Source organism: Vigna angularis, chromosome 8 (assembly GCF_016808095.1).
Source record: "Vigna angularis cultivar LongXiaoDou No.4 chromosome 8, ASM1680809v1, whole genome shotgun sequence".
Taxonomy (NCBI): domain Eukaryota; kingdom Viridiplantae; phylum Streptophyta; class Magnoliopsida; order Fabales; family Fabaceae; genus Vigna; species Vigna angularis.
The window spans coordinates 2,100,053-2,121,388 of record NC_068977.1 but is presented as its reverse complement, the minus strand read 5'-3'; the positions used below and the strand labels follow the sequence as shown (position 1 = coordinate 2,121,388).

General features: G+C 35.5%; 2 protein-coding genes across 4 annotated transcripts; both read left to right on the top strand.

The window, feature by feature from the left end:
• The first annotated feature begins 15,202 nt into the window (after positions 1 to 15,202).
• On the top strand, positions 15,203 to 17,427 carry LOC108319031 (uncharacterized). The gene is made up of 4 exons (XM_017550037.2): positions 15,203 to 15,419; positions 15,490 to 15,556; positions 15,658 to 15,738; positions 17,018 to 17,427. The coding sequence occupies exons 1-4, from the start codon at positions 15,258 to 15,260 to the stop codon at positions 17,080 to 17,082; spliced, it is 375 nt and encodes a 124-aa protein (XP_017405526.1). The 5' UTR covers positions 15,203 to 15,257; the 3' UTR covers positions 17,083 to 17,427.
• A 459-nt stretch (positions 17,428 to 17,886) lies between these two features.
• LOC108319030 (actin-1) lies at positions 17,887 to 20,623 on the top strand. 3 transcript variants are annotated; one of them, XM_052867462.1, is made up of 5 exons: positions 17,887 to 17,977; positions 18,859 to 18,936; positions 19,039 to 19,432; positions 19,634 to 20,247; positions 20,339 to 20,623. In XM_052867462.1, exons 2-5 carry the CDS (start codon positions 18,877 to 18,879, stop codon positions 20,402 to 20,404), a joined length of 1,134 nt encoding a protein of 377 aa, XP_052723422.1. In that variant the 5' UTR covers positions 17,887 to 17,977; positions 18,859 to 18,876; the 3' UTR covers positions 20,405 to 20,623. The 3 variants fall into 3 exon arrangements, with proteins under 3 accessions (XP_052723422.1, XP_017405525.1, XP_017405524.1); XM_017550036.2 differs by lacking the exon at positions 17,887 to 17,977 and adding an exon at positions 18,019 to 18,676 and having other exon boundaries at positions 18,862 to 18,936; XM_017550035.2 differs by lacking the exon at positions 17,887 to 17,977 and adding an exon at positions 18,215 to 18,676.
• Positions 20,624 to 21,336: the final 713 nt, after the last annotated feature.

Below are 21,336 nucleotides of genomic sequence, written 5' to 3'. Positions count from 1 at the left end.
AGAAAAAGAGGAAGAGAATTTAACCTTTTCTCTGGATAACTTAACTTGTTCATATCCGTGCATTAGAGTTGCCTTTTTTTATAGGCTACAATTACAATATAATAATAGCAAATGTTTCCTAAAGACAAAGAAAGCTACACCCGTGAAACAAAAGCAGATATTATATGGTCCCATAACAAAGATGTGGTACATATACTTGATTTATTTCTGACATTGCCTCCCTTAAATCAAGTTTCTACCATTCCAAGCATTTTCTTCAACTTATAAAATAACTCAGTTTTCAGTGGCTTTGTAAAAATATCTGCAACTTGTTCATCAGTTGGAAGATATTTGATTACTACTTCTTTCTCAGCTACTAGTTCTCGGATCTTGTGAAACCGAATATCAATGTGCTTGGATCGTCCATGAAAAACTGGATTTTTGGATAGTGAAATTGCAGACTTGTTATCACAATGTATCACTGTAGGAGTATCTTGCTTCTGATGCATAGCTTCAAGCATCCTTCTCATCCATATTGCTTGTGTAGCACAACTTGTTACAGCTATATATTCTGCTTCGGCTGTTGAGAGTGCAATTGTTGACTGCTTCTTTGAGGACCATGATACAACTCCAGTGCCTAAATGAAACGTGTACCCCGACGTGCTTTTCCTTGTTTCAATATCTCCTGCCCAGTCACTATCTGTGTATCCAACCAGCTTTACATTAGAATTATTAGCATAAAAATTCCCTCAGTCAGAGTACCTTTGATGTATCTGAGAATTCTTTTTGCTCCTTGTAAATGACTTGCACGTGGCCCTTCCATGAATCTACTGAGCAATCCTACTCCAAATACAATATCTGGTCTAGTGGCAGTTAAGTATCTCAGACTTCCAATCAAACTTTTGTAGTATGTTGAATCATGGCATCCCTGAATTCTACAATCATCTTTGGATTATTGCTAGTAAAGATTAGATCATCAACATAAAGGCATACTATAATAATATTATCTGGATCAACAACTTTAATATATAAAGTGTGCTCAAATGGACATCTCTGAAATCCATGAATAAAAAATAGGAATCAATCCTTTTGTACCACGCTCTGGGTGCCTGCTTCAAGCCATATAATGCTTTCTTCAATCTGTAGACTTTATTTTCTTTTTCTTTAACTTCATATCCTCCAGGCTGCTCAACATATCCTTCTTCTTCCAAAGTACCATTCAGAAAAGCAGATTTAACATCCATTTGATGAATTTTCCAATTATTTTGAGCTGATAGAGAGATGAGCATACAAATTGTATCTAATCTTCCTACAGGAGCAAATACCTCAAAATAATCAATTCTTGGCTTTTGTTTGTACCCTTTTGCTACCAACCTTGCTTTGAAACGATCAATTTCTCCGCTGGGCTTGTACTTAGTTTTGTACAACCACTTCACTCTGTCGGAACAATCGGTACCGGTATAGAGTTGCACAGCGGAATAAAATATTTAGAAAGCGTGTTACGGTCACAAATTAAGTTATGATGATCCGTTTTAGAAAATCAATTTTCTTAGAGAAAATTTAACAAACACTTGATGTGCGTAAAACAGTAATGAGTGTAAGGAATAGAAAAATTGACACACTGAATTTTTATCCTGGTTCGATTCAAAAGAATCTACGTCCAAATGTTAATCACTATAAAAAGTGATTAACGATTTCACTAAAATCAGTTTCAACAAAGTACAATTAAGAGTGAATAAAAAGCATAAATATAAAACCTTCCTTCGACCAACGAAATGGAAGCAAGCAATCTACACTTTCCTTCTACTCCAGAACAGTGCAGAACAGTTCTTCCTTCGACCAACGAACCGGAAGAACAGTACCGTTGCCAACTCGAAGAGAATAACTCCGACCTTTGACTCACAAAGCGAGAGCTTCTCCTTTTCACGAGACTTGACAGTGCAATGAACTAGCTTATGGAACTTCCTCAGATAACACTATATTCTCACAAGCTCAGCAAAAGTTCTAGGAGTTTTGGAACTCACCTATATAGCCCACTGATCTAATTTCGCAAAGATGAATTATAACTGCCGCAGATAATCGATTATTGTTAGTGCTAATCGATTATTCAAGTCCGTTACAGGGTTTTCAAAAAAGTGATAATCGATTATCCTGAGGAATAATCGATTATTTCAGTGACTTTGGCAGTTCTCATCAGAACTGTGATAATCGATTATTTGGAGTAATAATCGATTATTCCAGTGCAACGAGGTTTTTTAGAATGGCTCAGGATAATCGATTATTCCTTCTAATAATCGATTAAATGCGTAGCAGTTCTAAGAATACGAATTTTTTTAAGTATTACATGTTTAAAGCTTTTCCTAATACATTTATGATCTACAAATTGCTTTTAAAACAACTATAACAATCTACATCTTTCAGCATCATCAAAACTATTTATCTTCAAATTTACCAATGCTTCTTCATTGGTAACAATCTCCCCCTTTTTGATGATGATCAAAAATCACTTTTTAAAAGCAACTTTGGGTTATCTGCAAAAGATACAAACTGACAGACAACAGTAGGAGTTAGTAGTAACTGCACATATTTCTCCCCCTTTTTTATCAGAAGCAAAAAGAGTGATAATGCTCCCCCTTAATATGAACTCCCCCTCAATTAAACAGTGTAAGTACCAAAACAATAGATCATTTTATTCATGAAAACATTAAAAATTACAAGGGCACATAAAGCAAGACATGAATATGATAAAACAGTCTAGGAATGTAAAACAAACAAACATGAAAGCACACTAATCATAAAATCCTAAATCTAAAATTCAAGACTTGGTGGTCTCTCTGGAGGTTGGAGATTAAAATGATTTTCAATGTTGCCAATGCGAGTATCAAGGTCATTGAATTGGTCGATCACAAATTCTTCATGATTTTGTTGCCACTCATATATTTGTTCAAAGTGAGTTTGTTGAAAGAGACACATATCCTCCAGTTGTTTGGACAGGTTTGCAAAATGCTCCTCCATAGTCAGGGATGAATGTGAAGGCATGTGAGAAGGACCAGCATCAGCAGATGGAGCAGCGGGGATAGGATCAACCATATGGGCCTCCATATCGTCAGTGACAGTGTCGTGGTGATCATCATCCTTGTGAATGATCACACGGCCACGAGTAACAAAACCCATTTGGCGAAAGGTTGTCTCACCAATTTCAGTGCCAATTGCTCGAATGGAGGTAGTGAGTTCACCGTCCACACTGACACCTTTGTATTCCAAAATTCGAGAGATGAGAAGTGCATATGGAAGATGATAAGAAGAATATTTCTTGGCCTTTACCATTGTGTCGGAGATAAGGGCTGGCCAATCAATGTGGAATTGATTCAAAAGCCCATATAGCAGTAGAAGATCTTGCTCCGAGCATTGAGCATGGTTAGTGGCACGAGGACATAGGATCCAGACAATTAAGTAATGAATCATCCTTTCTTCAACCTTGAATCCACCCACAAGCAGTTGTCGACGATTGATTTGTTGTTCAGGATGGCGCAAAAAAGATTGAAAAGCTAGGAGACAATTGAAGTCCAGAATGCCAAGATGGATTTTGACAGCATCATCCCATAGTGTGAGGTGTGCGACATTCGTCCATATGTCATCATCCATAATTATAGGGACACCTTTTACTTTTGTTGTGATGATACCGTCACAATAATGCATATTGAAGTAGAAGACACGGATAAGATCAGGGTAGATGCACCCTTTTTGCTCCACTAGATGAGTAAGTCCTTGAGCATGAAACAAATTTGGAAATTGAAAGCCATAAAAACGATAAAAGTCAAGACGGATGAACTTTACCGCCATGATTCGGCGTTCTTGCCAGAAATGGACATAGTCACCATGTTGCTCCTCATCTGAAATCCAACCTTCGATAGAAGCAGAACGAACATTGCGGGAGCGAGAGGAAGAAGCACCAGCAGTCCTCCTGCGGGTTCTTCTTGAATCAGCCATGAGAGAAGTGGGCAAAAAGAATTGGTTTTTGGAAGGAAAGAAGAATGAGGAAGAGATTTGGTTCAGATTTGGGTACAACAAGGTTCTGAGTACAAAGAGGTGAGTAATAATCGATTATAGGGGGCTATTTATAAGCTAAATCGAAAAAGTAACCGTTTATAGCCGTTTCCAACCGTTAGGATTCACTGTAACGGTTATATTTTTGAAAACAGATCGCGTGATAATCGATTATTGTAAGTAATAATCGATTATCTGCTCATAAGTTACTGTCCAGAAATTGTGTAATAATCGATTATGTATAAAGATAATCGATTATCTTCGCATAAAAGTCCAGATTTGGGTTTGAATAGGAATAATCGATTGTGCTATGGTATAATCGATTATTTGCGAATAGGGGTTTTGCCAAAGATAAAAATAATCGATTATTCTATGGTAGAATCGATTATCTGCGAATAGGGGTTTTGCCAAAGCTCAAAATAATCGATTATTATCCTATGATAATCGATTAAAAGCGCTGATCTTACAAGAATTGAGAAAATTTCGTAAATATTGAGTTTAGGATGTCTAACACCCCTAACTCTCTTCTAAGCGCATAGAATCGATCTTTAGGTAATGCTTTAGTGAAGATATCAGCCAATTGATGTAAAGTATCAATGTATTCAATTTGACAATCTCCCTTTTGAATGTGATCTCTCAAGAAATGATGTCTAATTTCAATGTGCTTAGTTCTTGAGTGCATTATGGGGTTCTTAGTTAGGTTGATAGCACTAGTATTATCACATTTCAAAGGAATGTGATCAAGGAAGATATCAAAATCCTCCAGTTGCTGTTTCATCCATAAGATTTGGGCACAACAGTTGCCAGCAGCAATGTATTCAGCTTCAGTAGTAGATAAAACTACACAGGCTTGTTTCTTTGAATGCCAAGACACTAAAGAACAACCCAGAAAATGACAAGTGCCACTAGTACTTTTCCTATCAATTTTACAGCCACCATAGTCTGCATCAGAATAACCTATTAAACTAAGGGAAGCATCAGATGGATACCAAAGTCCAAAAGAAGGGGTTCCTTTAAGGTATTTCAAAATCCTTTTGACAGCAATTAGATGAGATTCTTTAGGATTAGCTTGGTACCGAGCACACACACATACACTTTGCATAATGTCTGGTCTACTAGCAGTTAGATACAGTAATGATCCTATCATTCCTCTAAACATGGTTTCATTTACCCCTTCACCAGAGTCATCCTTATCTAAATAGCAAGACGTTGCCATAGGTGTGTTGGCTTCTCTACAAGTATCCATACCAAACTTCTTAAGTACTTCTCTACAATATTTAGTTTGAGAGACAAAAGTCCCCCCATCTATTTGCTTTATTTGCAGCCCTAAGAAGAAGGTAAGCTCACCCATCATAGACATCTCAAATTCACCTTGCATTATTTGTGCAAATCCCTCACATAATGAATTATTTGTAGACCCAAAAATAATATCATCTACGTATACTTGAACAATCAAGATATGGTTGCCTACTTTCTTAATAAATAGGGTGGAATCAACCTTTCCTCTAGAGAAATCATTTTTAATCAAGAAGGTGCTAAGTCTTTCATACCAAGACCTAGGTGCCTGTTTAAGACCATACAAGGCCTTTTTTAACTTATAAACATGATTAGGATATTTAAAGTCCTCAAAACCAGGAGGTTGACTAACATATACCTCTTCTTTAATAACACCATTCAAAAATGCGCTTTTCACATCCATTTGGTACAATTTAAACTTCATCAAAGAGGCATAAGCAAGTAATAATCTAATTGCTTCTAACCTGGCTATTGGAGCGTAAGTTTCATCATAGTCGATACCTTCCTCTTGACAGTAGCCCTTTGCAACTAGCCTGGCTTTGTTCTTTGTGATGTTTCCATCTTCATCAAGCTTATTTCTAAACACCCACTTTGTTCCAATGATTTGATAATCATCTTGTCTAGGAATGAGTTCCCAAACATCATTCCTTTCAAATTGATTAAGTTCTTCTTGCATAGCAACACACCATTTATCATCTTGAAGAGCTTCCTTTATGTTCTTAGGTTCTACCTGAGACACAAAAGCTACGGTTAAGCAGAAATTATTAAGATTGTGTCTAGTAGTTACCCCTTTTAATATATCTCCGATGATGTTGTCCAGAGAAAGTCCTCTTGGTTGTTGATAGCTTTTAGGATCAACTACTTGATGTTCATTTTGAGTTTCTGGTGGATAGTTTTCATTTAGATACATCTCTTCAAGAGCTTCCCTCAAATAATCCTCATCACCTGCAATTGGTTTATTTGTCTCAAGAGGGTTCACCTCAAGGTCCACAATTTCATCAAAGACAACATGCATTGATTCTTCAATTTTCAAGGTTCTTCTATTAAACACCCTATATGCTTTGCTAGTTAAAGAATATCCTAAAAAGATTGCCTCATCAGATTTAGCATCAAATTTGCCTAGATTATCTTTACCATTATTCAAAACAAAACATTTACATCCAAAGATTTTCAAATGAGATACATTTGGTTTTCTACCGTTAAACAGTTCATAGGGAGTTAGCTTAAGAATAGGCCTAATTAGCATTCTGTTCAACACGTAACAAGCAGTACTAACTGCATCAGCCCAAAAGTATTTTGGCACATTAGATTCATTTAAAAGAGTCCTAGCTAGTTCTTCTAATGACCTATTTTTCCTTTCAACAACACCATTTTGTTGGGGAGTTCTTGGAGCAGAAAAATTATGAGCAATTCCATGTTCTTCACAAAACTTTTCAAAAGATTCATTTTCAAACTCACCACCGTGATCACTCTCAAGGTTTTGATTTTCAATTCCTTTTCATTTTGAACACGTTTTGCAAACGACTTGAATGCTTTAAAAGCTTCACTTTTAAGGGTTAAGAAGAATGTCCAAGTAAATCTAGTGTAATCATCAACAATCACAAGAGCATAATAGTTTCCACCAAAACTTTTAATTCTAGATGGACCAAACAAGTCCATATGCAGAAGTTCTAAAGGTTTTGATGTTGAAATCATGGTTTTAGATGAGAATGAGGATTTGGTTTGCTTTCCCTTTTGACATGCAGAGCAGAGTTTGTTTTTCTCAAATTTTAAATTTGGCAAACCAATCACAAGATTTTTTGAAATCAATTTATTCAAATGTTGCATATGTATATGTGCAGCTCTTTTATGCCATAGCCAAGGGTTTTCCTCTTTAGCAATTAAACATGTTATATTATGACTAGATGCATTTTCAATATCAATCAAGTAAATGTTATTATGCCTAACACCTTGCAAAGCAATTTCAGTAGAATCTTTAAAATATACAGTGCATCTATTTCGTTCAAAGGTTACCTTGAGACCCTTGTCACATAATTGACTTATGCTTAGGAGATTGTGCTTGAGACCTTCAACACATAATACGTCCTTTATAGTCAATGTGTTTCCTCCTCCAATGTCTCCAGTTCCAATGATTCTACCTTTGTTGTTATCTCCATAAGTCACAAATCCTTGCTTCTTCTTCTCAAAAGAAGTAAACCTTTTCTTGTCACCGGTCATGTGTCTTGAACAACCACTGTCAAGATACCACAGTGACTTCTTTGACTTAGTAAGTTCCTACAAAACAAATTGGAGCAATACTTTAGGTCCCCAATCTAATTATAGGTCCTTGGGGTTAGTTTATGCAAACATTCATCATTTTACAATTTTAACCCATGCATATTTACCATTTGGAATACCAAAATGTTTGATGTTGCATTTGTTTGAGGTGTGACCAATTTTCATGCAGTAAAAACAACAAGTCTCACACACTTTATTTTTCATAAAAGTTCCTTTTTCTACCCAAACTCTACGAGTTCTTATAACTTTATAATTTTTGTTTAGATGCGTGTTTCTACTTCTAGAAATGCTTCTCTCAAAGTTTGTCTTGGCATGTGACTTAGACTTATTTGCCTTTGCAAGTAAATTCTCAAGAATGTCAATATCAAACATATGACTTTTACATGATAGACATTCAACAGGTTGTACAACAATATCATATTCAGATAATTTAGTTTCCAAGTTACTAACTTTGTTTCTCAAAACAACTTCGTTATCTAGTACTTTGTCATACCTCAAATTCAATTCATTATGCTCTTTCTTTAGCTTTTTATGAGCAACATCAAGTTTTTCATATTCATTTAACAAATCAAGAAATGCCTTTTGTAAGTCAAATTCATCACTTGACTCTAAGCTAGAATCACTTACTTGGCTTCCTGCATCTTCTAAGTCTGCCATTAAGCACAAATTTGCTTCTTCATCTGAATCGCTTGAACTTGAAGAACTAGAAGCATTCTCTTCCCAAGCTATGTAAGCTTTCTTCTTCTTTGGAAAATTTCTTTCTTTCTTTTCTTCACTTTTCCTATTCTTAGGACAGTCAGTCTTCACATGACCTCTTTCTCCACATCCATAACATTTAATGGCTGATGCTCGATTTTCTTTCCTTTCTCCATGGTATTTGTTTTTTCCCTTTGCTTTCATAAATTTAGCAAACTTCTTAATCATAAGACTCATGTTTTCCTCATCGTTATCGGAATCATCATCCTCAATTCTCTTAGAACTTTTTCCTTTTGAGATTTCAGATTTGAAAGCAAGCGTCTTTCTTTTGCCTTGATCCTCTTCTGTAGTTAATCTTTTCAGCTCAAGTTCATGCTCACGAAGCTTTCCAAAGAGAATCGCCATTGACATCTGAGTGAGGTTTTGAGACTCCGAAATGGCAGTCACCTTTGGTTGCCAAGACCTGTGTAATGATTTCAAAATTTTCACATTCAATTCGTCAGTGTCAAAAGTCTTACCCAAACTTGTCAAGTGGTTCACAATGTGAGTGAAACGCTTCTGAACATCAGATATTGTTTCTCCATATTGCATTCTGAACATCTCATATTCCTGAATGAGTGTATTCTTCCTTGCACGTTTCACGTCGTCTGTACCCTCATGTGTGACTCTGAGAACCTCCCACATTTCCTATGCTGTCTTACACACTGAAATTCTATAAAATTCATCAAGTACTACAGCAGATGAAATAATATTACGAGCCTTAATGTCAAATTGGGCTCTTCTATTTTCCTCAGGAGTCCAGTTAAAGTATGGTTTTTCTTCTTCTACACCATCAACAGTTCTTTTAGGAATATAGGGACCATTTAGCACAGCTTCCCAGATGCCTCTGTCAACAGACCCCATAAAAATTTCCATTCTGACTTTCCAGAATGCATAGTTATCACCAGTAAAAAGGGGTGGTCTGTTGATGGATGCACCCTCAACATATACTTGATTTTGATGACCGGCCATTTTCGCAAAAGTTTGAAAGAATATCAAAGCAAGCTCTGATACCAATTGTCGGAACAATCGGTACCGGTATAGAGTTGCACAACGGAATAAAATATTTAGAAAGCGTGTTACGGTCACAAATTAAGTTATGATGGTCCGTTTTAGAAAATCAATTTTCTTAGAGAAAATTTAACAAACACTTGATGTGCGTAAAACAGTAATGAGTGTAAGGAATAGAAAAATTGACACACTGAATTTTTATCCTGGTTCGATTCAAAAGAATCTACGTCCAGTTGTTAATCACTATAAAAAGTGATTAACGATTTCACTAAAATCAGTTTCAACAAAGTACAATTAAGAGTGAATAAAAAGCATAAATATAAAACCTTCCTTCGACCAACGAAATGGAAGCAAGCAATCTACACTTTCCTTCTACTCCAGAACAGTGCAGAACAGTTCTTCCTTCGACCAACAAACCGAAAGAACAGTACCGTTGCCAACTCGAAGAGAATAACTCCGACCTTTGACTCACAAAGCGAGAGCTTCTCCTTTTCACGAGACTTGACAGTGCAATGAACTAGCTTATGGAACTTCCTCAGATAACACTGTATTCTCACAAGCTCAGTAAAAGTTCTAGGAGTTTTGGAACTCACCTATATAGCCCACTGATCTAATTTCGCAAAGATGAATTATAACTGCCGTAGATAATCGATTATTGTTAGTGCTAATCGATTATTCAAGTCCGTTACAGGGTTTTCAAAAAAGTGATAATCGATTATCCTGAGGAATAATCGATTATTTCAGTGACTTTGGCAGTTCTCATCAGAACTGTGATAATCGATTATTTGGAGTAATAATCGATTATTCCAGTGCAACGAGGTTTTTTAGAATGGCTCAGGATAATCGATTATTGCTTCTAATAATCGATTAAATGCGTAGCAGTTCTAAGAATACGAATTTTTCTAAGTATTACATGTTTAAAGCTTTTCCTAATACATTTATGATCTACAAATTGCTTTTAAAACAACTATAACAATCTACATCTTTCAGCATCATCAAAACTATTTATCTTCAAATTTACCAATGCTTCTTCATTGGTAACACACTCCAATTGGCCTTTTGTCTGCTGGTAAGTCTATCAGCTCCCATGTTTGATTCTTCTCAATGGCATGAATTTCTTCATCCATTGCTTTTCTCCAATGTTGATTATTTGACGCTTCTTCAAATGATACAGGCTCGCAATCTGCAAATAAGGCAAAATTGATAATTTCTTCATTAAATGAGTCATTGTCATTACCCACAACATAATCCTCTAATCTGACTAGGAGTCTCTGTTGCCTCTGTGGTCTGCTTGATGTTTTTGGCTCATCAAGTGTTGAATCTACATGTCCATTCTCCTCTTCATAATTTTCTAGAATTATTGTAGGCTTATTTTGGGATTTGGATAGCCAATCCCACATTCCTTCTTCATCAAAGGTCACATCTCTGCTGATAATTACCTTCTTTGTCTCCGGATTGTAGAGCCTGTATGCCTTTGAATTTGTGCAGTAGCCAATGAACACACATTTTTCTCCTTTATCATCGAGCTTCTTCCTTAGCTGATCTGGTACATGGGCATAAGCTATACACCCAAAAACTTTGAGATGTCGAATTGATGGTCTCCTTCCGCTCCAGGCTTCTTCTGGTGTTTTCTCACAAACACTCTTTGTTGGAGATCTGTTCATAATATACACAGCGGTAGCAACAGCTTCTGCCCAAAATTCTCTAGGCAATTGTTTTGCTTTTAACATGCACCTTACCATATCCATGATGGTCCTGTTCTTTCTTTCGGCAACTCCATTCTGTTGAGGAGTGTATCTGGTTGTTAGTTGATGATGTATTCCATGTTGCTCAAAATAATCTGCATAGACAAGGTATTCTTGACCTCTGTCTGTTCTCAATGCTTTAATCTTGCAGCCACTTTGTTTCTCCACAAATGCCTTAAATGACTTAAAGGCATCATAAGCATTTGATTTCTGCTTCAAAAAATATACCCATGTTTTTCTACTGAAATCATCAATAAAGGTAATAAAGTACTTACTACCACCATGTGTTGGAATTTCAACTGTGCATAAATCTGAATGAACAATCTCCAGTGGCTTTCTTGCTCTCCATGACTTTCCTGTAGGAAATGATTCTCTGTGTTTCTTTCCCAATTGGCAAGTCTCACACACACTCTTGGGAATATTTATAACAGGCAAACCAGAAACATATTCTTTCTTTGACAGATAATTTAATCCAGAAAAATGAAAGTGTCCAAAGCGCATATGCCACAACCAATCATCATTTGGTATGATAGAACTCAAACAAGGATATTTTTCATGTTGAATTTTCAAAGGGAATAGGCGATTCAGAGTCATTTTTACCTTGGCTATAAATCTCCCACTCTTGTCAATCAACGTGCAGTTCCCATGATGAATCTGCATGTTGTATCCTTTTTCTGATAGTTGTCCCATGCTTAATAAATTATGATGAAGACCAGGAGCATAAAAAACATCAGAAATGAAATTCTATGAACCATCTTTCAATCTAATCATTATTTGGCCTTTTCCCAAAATTGGAATATCGCTGTTGTTGCCAAACTTAACAGTTGAAGTAACTGTTTCATCTAGCAAAGAAAACAATTCCTTTTTTCCACACATATGATTACTACACCCAGTATCTAAGTACCAGATATTTTCATCTTCTGAGAAGTTATTGCTTGTCAAAAATAAACTTTGTGGGTTATTAGAATTCTCACCAATATCCTGATACTGATTTTCTGCAATGTTTGCTTGCTGTCGAAATTTGCAATCTGCTACTCTGTGGCCATATTTTCCACAGTGGAAGCAATTAACATTACTTCTTTCTTGATAGCCACCTCTTCCTCTTCCTCGATGGCCAGGTACAAAACTATCTCCATCTCTTCCTTGATTGTTTGGTCTGAATTTGTTGTTTCTCCAGTGATTAAAATTATCACGACCTCTACCTCTTAAATTTCCACAACCTCTACTTCTGAAATTTCCTCTTCCTCTATTATTGAAATTATCACGACCTCTACTTTCTACTTCTTGACTTGACTCCGCAACTTTATTGAAATTCACTTGACTTTTCAATGCTTCTTCAGCTCCTTTTTGTGTTTTCTCCAATATTCTGCTCACATGGCTTTCAATACTTCCTTGCAATTCTGCAACTGTCATGGTGTCTGTGTCGTGAGACTCTATTATTGTAGTCACCACATGATCAAACTTCATCGGCATGGTGCGTAGAATTTTTTCAACCACCTTGCTTTCAGAAATATCTTCTCCATATACTCTCATATTATTGACAATATTTGTGATACGTGAAAAATATTGTTGAACAGTTTCTGAACTAGACATATCATACCTTTCATATTCTCTTCGCAAGGACTGCAGTTTGGATTTTTGAGCTTTCTTTACTCCTTTGTATGATAACTTCAATGTATCCCACGCATCTTTGGCAGTCTTGCAATTTTGCCAAAAATTGAATAATCTATTCCTTGTTGAATTTGTGATAGCGCCAACTGCCCCTTCCTTTGATTTTCTGCATTAGCTTGTTCTTGTAAGCCTGGTTCAATAAAGCTCCAAATGTTGTGAGCTTTCAAATGGGTGGACATCAACAATTCCCAATAATTGTAATCCATTTTGTCATCTAATTTGGGACCAGACCAAACAATATTGTAATTTGTGGCCATCTCTCTCTTTCTCAAATAGACTCAAAAATTTTGTTAAGGTGAGAACGCTTTTGTTCCTCACACACTCAGAAAATTTTATACTGCTCTCTCACAAACTTAAAAAACTAATGCTAGATCTAGCCTGCTCTGATACCAATTTGATATCAGTGGGATTAATATTTTCTAAAGGCACTCACTCAAAGTAGAGAAACAGAGGAAGAGAACTTAACATTTTCTCTGGATAACTTAACTTGTTCATATTCGTGCATTAGAGTTGCCTTTTTTTATAGACTACAATTACAATATAATAATAGCAAATGTTTCCTAAAGACAAAGAAAGCTACACACGTGAAACAAAAACAGATATTATATGGTCCCATAACAAAGATGCGGTACATATACTTGATTTATTTCTGACATAAACACCAAACACAACCAAACGGGCATTTGATAAGTCGGATCCAACAACAATTTCAAATTTCTGCAAGTTGCAAAGAATCAAGAGATAATACGATGGTATATTGAGTGCTATTTCTCTATTTAGAAGTTTAGGTGGTGGAAGAACTTTAGATATTATTGGTAGGAAGATGACAATGGCCATAGTTGCAATGATTTTTCAAATGGGTTCACTAATAATGACTTTTGCTTCTTCATTTTCAATACTAATGGTTGGAAGATGTTTTTCTGGCACTGGAATAGGATTTGGAGCATTGGACCCTTCTTCAAAAGCCTAAAGCCTTTTGGACTGTACATGTCCCATACTTCCTTCAAAATGCATTGTGGAAAGCTAAGATAATTTTTTAAAAACATAAACTAAATTTTTAAAAATATTTGCGGGTATCCAACGCGTATTCGCAGGTTGAAAAAATTCCATAAATTTTTTTATGTAGGCATCCAACGAGTAGCGGGGCATATGATGTGTACGATTTTTTATGCGGATCGGGTACAAGGTATACACTATCCGTGTTTAACCTGACCCGTTGTCGTCCCTAGTAAAACTCTTTCGGTACCATAATTTTTTTTCTTCTAATTTATGTTTTCTAAATGGTGTGTGTCATTTATACTTTCAACTATTGAAAGAATGAAAGATTTAATTCTGAACTATTATTTCAAACATAAACGCAAGTTATATTTTTTTTTTTGTTTTTATATCAAAAATAAACTTTTTATTTAATTAAAGAAATTGATAAAAGACAATGACAATGATTGTTTATTTGATTGAAATTAAAGCAAAATATCATAATTTAACATCTCATTTACATAATATAAATACTATGGAAGAGTTATCACATGTTTAATAAGATAGAAAATATAAACCTTCATTATAGTCATCAAACTATTATATCTAAATTAGATCAAACTAATGTTTTTATACTTTTTTTTCTTTATTATAATCGAATAACATTATTTCAATAAAATAATATTTATTATTAAAAGACTTAATTAATAATTTGGTTTGTATATTTTAGTCATTGATTCATTTTGTTTTTTATGTTCATTTTATTCAATTGAGTTTATATTTTCTAAAAAAATTCAATTAAATCTCTATTTTTGTAAAAGTAATTCAATGTGATTTCTTATATTAAATTAATACTCAAAGTGTCACATGGTCAAAATATGGACACATATAAAAATTATGAATATATTTTATCACGTGTCATAGTAAAAAAATTCTATAATATAAAATGATTTAAATTTTGACACGTAACAATTCTAAATTTTAATACATAACATTTTGAAATACCATTAGCCCCGTTTAATGAAAAAGTCACATTAGACCTTTTTACCAAACTACTAATCAAACCTTATTAAAAATACAATATATTTAATATTCTTATGATCTAATTTAAATTATATAAAAATAAATATTTAAAATATTTAACGCATAATAATTTTAAAATATACATTATTCCCTAAACTATAAATCTTCAAATACTGTTTGTTTAATCATTATTATTTTGTATCTTATATTTTACTATTTACAAATTTATATACAATAATAATTTTTTTATTAAAATTTTTTAAACATATGCCAACGGATCAAGGGACAAGCACGCTTAAGATAAATAAGATACGGTGAAAAAATGTTTATAAGGGGAAATTAAAAAGGAGTAATAAAACTCTAATTTTAATAAAAAAATTATTATCAGAATTACAAACCCTAGGCAAGAAAATATAGTATTATTTAAATAATTATAAAGAGCAGGGATATTATTAAGAGAAGAAAAAGGGAACGGTGGTTTAGGGTTTGGTGTCTGCCATGGCGAAGTTCAATGTGGTGCAGAAGCGAAGGAGAGCTCTCATAGCAGAGAAGAAGAGACAGCTTCACGGAGACCCTTCCACCGCCAAGCTCAAGATCAGGGAACAGCCCCATTCCATATCTGGAAAACGAAAGCGGAAGCTCTTCAAAAAATGGCGCCGGGTACTCCACACGCTTGCTTTTTCTATCCTTCACGCACTCAATTCTCACAATTTTCTTTTTCACTTTTCAGGAGCAAAAGGATGCCATACAGAATGGTTTGATAAGCATGGAAGATGTTCAAATGGCAGTTGCTGAAGGTACCTGCTATTCGTTTCATGGAATCATAAATTTTTGTATCATGATGTTTTGTGCTAATACGAGAAAACATGTTTGCTAATTTGTTTGATTTTGGGAGCAGGGGATAACAAAGATAAGCCTAAACCCCCAGTAATGGTTCGCTTGAAGAAGACTGTGAAAGTTAAAGGGCCCAAGCGCAAAGGTAAGTCCATCATACTTATAATTTCTTGTTCTATCTTGCACTAGATTCTGTATATCTATGGGTTAACTTTTTTTTTTTCTAAAACTTGGGATACATTTGCACAAAGGTATATTATATGTTATATTATACACAACAAGAGCACTCCATTTATGAAACAGGAGTACAATAATGTACCAAACTACAAATTCCCAATTTCTTTCTAGGACTTTTAAAACCGATGTTTCACGAATACGTAATGCTAGTAAAAGATACCTAAATCTGCTACATACGAGCAGTGTTAATTCGATTTGATCATCAGTTATTTCCTCATAGGCTAACTCTTTACTTAATTTAGTTATACGAGGTGTAATGTGTGCAATGCATGGGCTATGCAGTATATTTGCACGGACTAGTTAAAGTTGAATAAGTAATTTAGGACACTTGTTTTGAATAAGTACATCTGTTTGAACACATGTTAATTTTGACAAAGGCTGTTGGCTATACTGACATTTTTTGGTCGAACTAGCTTCTCAATATATGCATTCACATTTTGCCAATTTGCAGTTCTCAGGGCATTATAAAATAGGAATGTAACTGAGGATATTAGGGCCTGTTTGGTTGATTAATGATTTCTAGGAGTGAAAAATTAGAAAATAAATGAAATTAGCATGTCCACAGGCTAAAATTAGTTTATGCCTGACCTAGTTTGTGGAATGATCCTTTAAAAACTTTCTTATCCACCTTTTGGGTTGAATTATCCTCATGTTTAATTCCTAACAAACATTCTTATCCACCTTTACAAACTTATATTAAGGGTTTAATGTATTTCCTCTGTTGTTTGAGTTGATCCTAGATTAAGTCACGAGTTCATACATGTTTTCTCTGCCTTTGACTTTAGTCAGGTGGGGATTATAAGCACGAAACAGTGATGATTGAGGGATTAGCTAAGAGGATATTAGAGGGGAGGGTCAATCTGCTGTAGTCCAATAGCGATTTGCTGTATTTAGGATGGATTAAAGTTATGAAACATCTAACTCGCCGAAAGGCATAATCTAGTTTAACCTGATCATATCCGAAGTTGAAATTAAAATATATATTGAAGTAATGAATGGGGTTGATAAGGTTTGTGAAATTGGAAAGTAGTGTAGAAATTATTGTGTTGTTGCGTGATACTTTTTAAAGTTCAATGTATTAAATATCAGTATTGTATAACTTTATGACATTTTAAGAAATAACCTTAAAATTGATTTTACTAAATATTATGCGTTTTAACTTTAATATTTGCGGTAACACTGTGCAGGGAAGAACAAAGGAAAGTCTGTTGTTCCTGCTGCTGATATTTCGGCTGATGCAATGATGGAGTAAATGTCGTTTTAATGTCCTACAAACTTGGTAGGGGGAGCATAGAAGAGGCCAATGTGTGATGGTATCATTTGTAGCCCTTGAGTGATTGATATGCTCTTCTTATACTCTCTTTTATTTAATGATCTTTAAAGATTAATGGAAATCGGATTAGCAATTTATGGAAAAGGAAAATGCTCCTACCCCTGACAGCATGACGTGCAAGGCAATCTAAAATCAAGTCTGATGTATATGGTTCTTAGATATTCAGAGTATTATGCAGTTTATACGCTTATCAATAGAATTGACAAATGTCTGGTATTTTAAAATTTCCTTTTTAATGCAAAAAGGATTTTTATTTCAGCCAAATCAATCGATTTTTCTGTTGTGACGGGCAGCTTGCTGTGAGCACGAGACCCACCTTTTAATTAATAATTTTAATAAAATTATGCTAAAATAAATTACCTTCCGAAAGACACTAGCTTATTGCTGTTTAGATTTACACTGCATTATTAGAAACTATGATGTTATTTAACGTGATATAATAAGTATGTCTGGTTTCATGCTAAGGAGTTGATTTTTTAACCCAGAATTGTGATTGAGTTAAAACATTGGATGAAGTTTGTCATGGATAACTCTACTAATTCCATTTTGAAATACAAAAGAAAAATGATCTCAGTCTAAAAAAATTTAGATCAAACACGATTTAAAATTATTTATATTTCAAGGCGCTTATATGATATGATATCAGGGATATTAGAGAAGATGGAGTTTTACAGTGGTAAAACACGAAATGACCTGTGATTGTACTATGGCTAGGTGACAGAATCCGAGGGCCCAAGGAGTACTTTGTTTTAAAGAAAATGACAGTGGTTATGGTTGAGCGAGAGTGGTAATTGGTAGAGAGGACAGATAACAGGTAAGAGACGCTTGCAAAAAATGTTGCAGTGTGGTATAATTTTAAATGTCCTATAAATGTTGGTTATCGAGACTAATGTTGGCGATCTGTTTCTGAATGTTTGGTTGGTACTCTTAAATCGTACATTGCAATGCAGTTTTGAAGTGGTGGAAAAGTATTGTGGTTGGAGGTGTGGGTCCTCAAGTAAGATATTGTAATTGAAAGTTGATTCATCTTAAAGGGTGGCTGGCTGGCTGAGTGAAAGAGATGATGTGCGTAGAATGATTGATGTATTTTCTTAAATCTTACATTACATCTTTGCCTTCGCACACTTAGAGGAAAAGAAAAGAAGGGTTGAACTGTTTCTTCCTTCGTCCTTTTCCTTTTCTTGTCCCTTCTTTTTTCTATTTTCTTTAAACAAAATTTCTGAAATTAACCGCACCCGTTGTTTTTCTCCGTAAAAGAATGAATAGAATTGGTGTAAATGGAGAAAAGAATGAGCGATAAATGTAGCAGTAGCAGCGTGAATTTCTCTCTCTCTTTCTCCAAATTTAAAATGGACAAAAATTGGGAGGCATGATCCGACGGTCCCGATTGGTTTTGATGGTTGTTATATTCATTTGAATGGAATTTCGTTCATTTTGTGTTTGTCACTGAGAATCGATTTTTCATCCTCTCTTCTCCTCTTCTCTCCTCTCTCTCGCACTCGCATTTCCAAAGGTACATCGCATTCTCAATCAATCAATCTTCCTCTTCAACCTCATTGTGTTCCTCTCGTTTAGATCTGTAGATCTGCAACTTTTCTTATATTTCTGCCTAACTAGCGATTGAATCGTTTGCAACGATGTGAGATATGCATATTGTTATGTTAGCTTCATGTATCTTTTTTTTTTTTTTTTCAGCAGAGCAGATATTAGAAGATGGCAGACGCTGAGGATATTCAACCCCTTGTTTGTGATAATGGAACGGGAATGGTTAAGGTAGACGATGCGTCTCTGTTCGCTTCATGCTTCTCCACCTAATTCTTTAGCATTGACTTTTTCTTTTCCTTCCTTCCTTCCAATTCCTGTGTATCTTTTCAGGCGGGGTTTGCGGGAGATGATGCCCCACGTGCTGTCTTCCCCAGCATTGTTGGCCGTCCTCGCCACACTGGTGTGATGGTTGGCATGGGCCAGAAAGATGCGTATGTGGGTGACGAGGCTCAGTCTAAGCGAGGTATTCTCACTCTCAAGTACCCCATTGAGCATGGTATCGTCAGCAACTGGGATGATATGGAAAAGATTTGGCATCATACCTTCTACAATGAGCTTCGTGTCGCCCCAGAGGAACATCCCGTTCTCTTGACCGAGGCTCCTCTTAACCCTAAGGCTAATCGCGAGAAGATGACCCAAATCATGTTTGAGACTTTTAATGCCCCTGCCATGTATGTAGCCATTCAGGCTGTTCTTTCACTCTATGCCAGTGGTCGTACAACCGGTAAGATATCCTTTCAAATTATTTGGTTTTGTTAGGTCCAGGCCGTAGAATGAGAGGCAGCGTCATCTGGTTTACGAGCGAATGGATCTTTGTATGGAATTGTTTCAAAACTAACACTGTCCTCATCAACCACAGGAGGTGTCTGTTTTAGTCATCCGTTTCAGTTTTCGAATTTGATTATCTGTTTTCGCTCTTTTTCAGGTATTGTGTTGGATTCTGGGGATGGTGTCAGTCACACAGTCCCTATCTACGAGGGTTATGCCCTCCCTCATGCCATCCTTCGTCTTGATTTGGCTGGTCGTGATCTCACTGATTTTCTGATGAAGATTCTGACTGAACGTGGATATTCTTTTACCACCTCAGCAGAGCGCGAAATTGTGAGGGATATGAAGGAAAAGCTGGCTTACATAGCCCTGGACTATGAGCAGGAGCTTGAGACAGCCAAGACCAGCTCTGCAGTGGAGAAGAGCTATGAGTTGCCTGATGGGCAGGTTATCACCATTGGCGCTGAGCGTTTCAGGTGTCCCGAGGTCTTGTACCAACCATCCATGGTAGGAATGGAAGCAGCAGGCATTCACGAAACAACATACAACTCCATTATGAAATGTGATGTTGACATCAGGAAAGATCTGTACGGTAACATTGTACTTTCAGGAGGCACAACCATGTTCCCTGGCATTGCTGATAGAATGAGCAAGGAAATTTCTGCTTTGGCCCCCAGCAGCATGAAGATCAAGGTGGTTGCACCTCCTGAGAGAAAGTACAGTGTCTGGATCGGAGGTTCTATCCTGGCATCCCTGAGCACCTTCCAGCAGGTCTGTTCTTTATCAATATAATATATCCTTGAATTGTGCTGTTTGTTGCCTGGTTGCTAACGAGACCCAACAAACCTTGTTTTGAGTGCAGATGTGGATTGCAAAGGCAGAGTACGATGAGTCTGGACCATCAATTGTGCATAGAAAGTGCTTCTAAATTGTTTGATCAGTAGGGTTATTGAAGGGAAAGACGGCTGTTTTATTCCTCTGGAAGAAGTGCTGCCTGCTTGTAACCCTTTCATTCTATTCTAACTTTTTGTATCCGTTTACGTTATTCTCTGGAGTGATGATTTGGAGAAGGCGAGGAGTTTATTTTGTCAAAAATGGTGCATGCAATTTTCACTATTATTATATATTTGTATTTTTATTTTGTTTAGATTCACTGTGCGTCTGAATCAGCTGAAACTATCAAATGAACCACGCATTCATGTTCTTGATATACAAAATTATAATTCCGATTTTCAGCATTACATATTTTATAGCCGAGTGGGTAGCACTCGTATCATTATCATCGTTGTAATTGATGTTCATTGACAGGAAAATTCAGGGGCTATCTTTTTTGCTTACCAGTTCTCTACCCAATGAATACAAGTACAACTTCTGAAGCTTTTTCTTGTGCATCCCCTCATTTCTTTGCGTAACGCCATAATTTTTAAAATGACATTTTTAAAAATAACATTTTACCTCAAACACAAAATGTATCGTAGAACAATTTTTGGTCAAATAGGATTTTTGAAGCTTATTATATCTTTTCGTATGAATTTTCTAGAACATGAAAAACTTGTTTTGAACTTTATTTTCAAAACCATCTTTTTTCCATAGTGATGATAACAGTAGTATGGTGCAGTAAGGAATTTTAATGAGGTATAGGGTACAGTTAGTAATAATGAGGCGCAGGAAGAAAAAGTCCTTCTCTAATCCAAGACCATCTCGAGAGCCCTGTTCCTATAAGTAACAAATTGGTATTTTTCACTTTATACAGTAGTTTGGTTATCTCATAATTTTGTACAGTAATTGGTATTTAACTTTTTGAATTTTTGCTTCAATGAATAGTTTTTAGAAGTATTCATATTTTATAACTTTTCATTT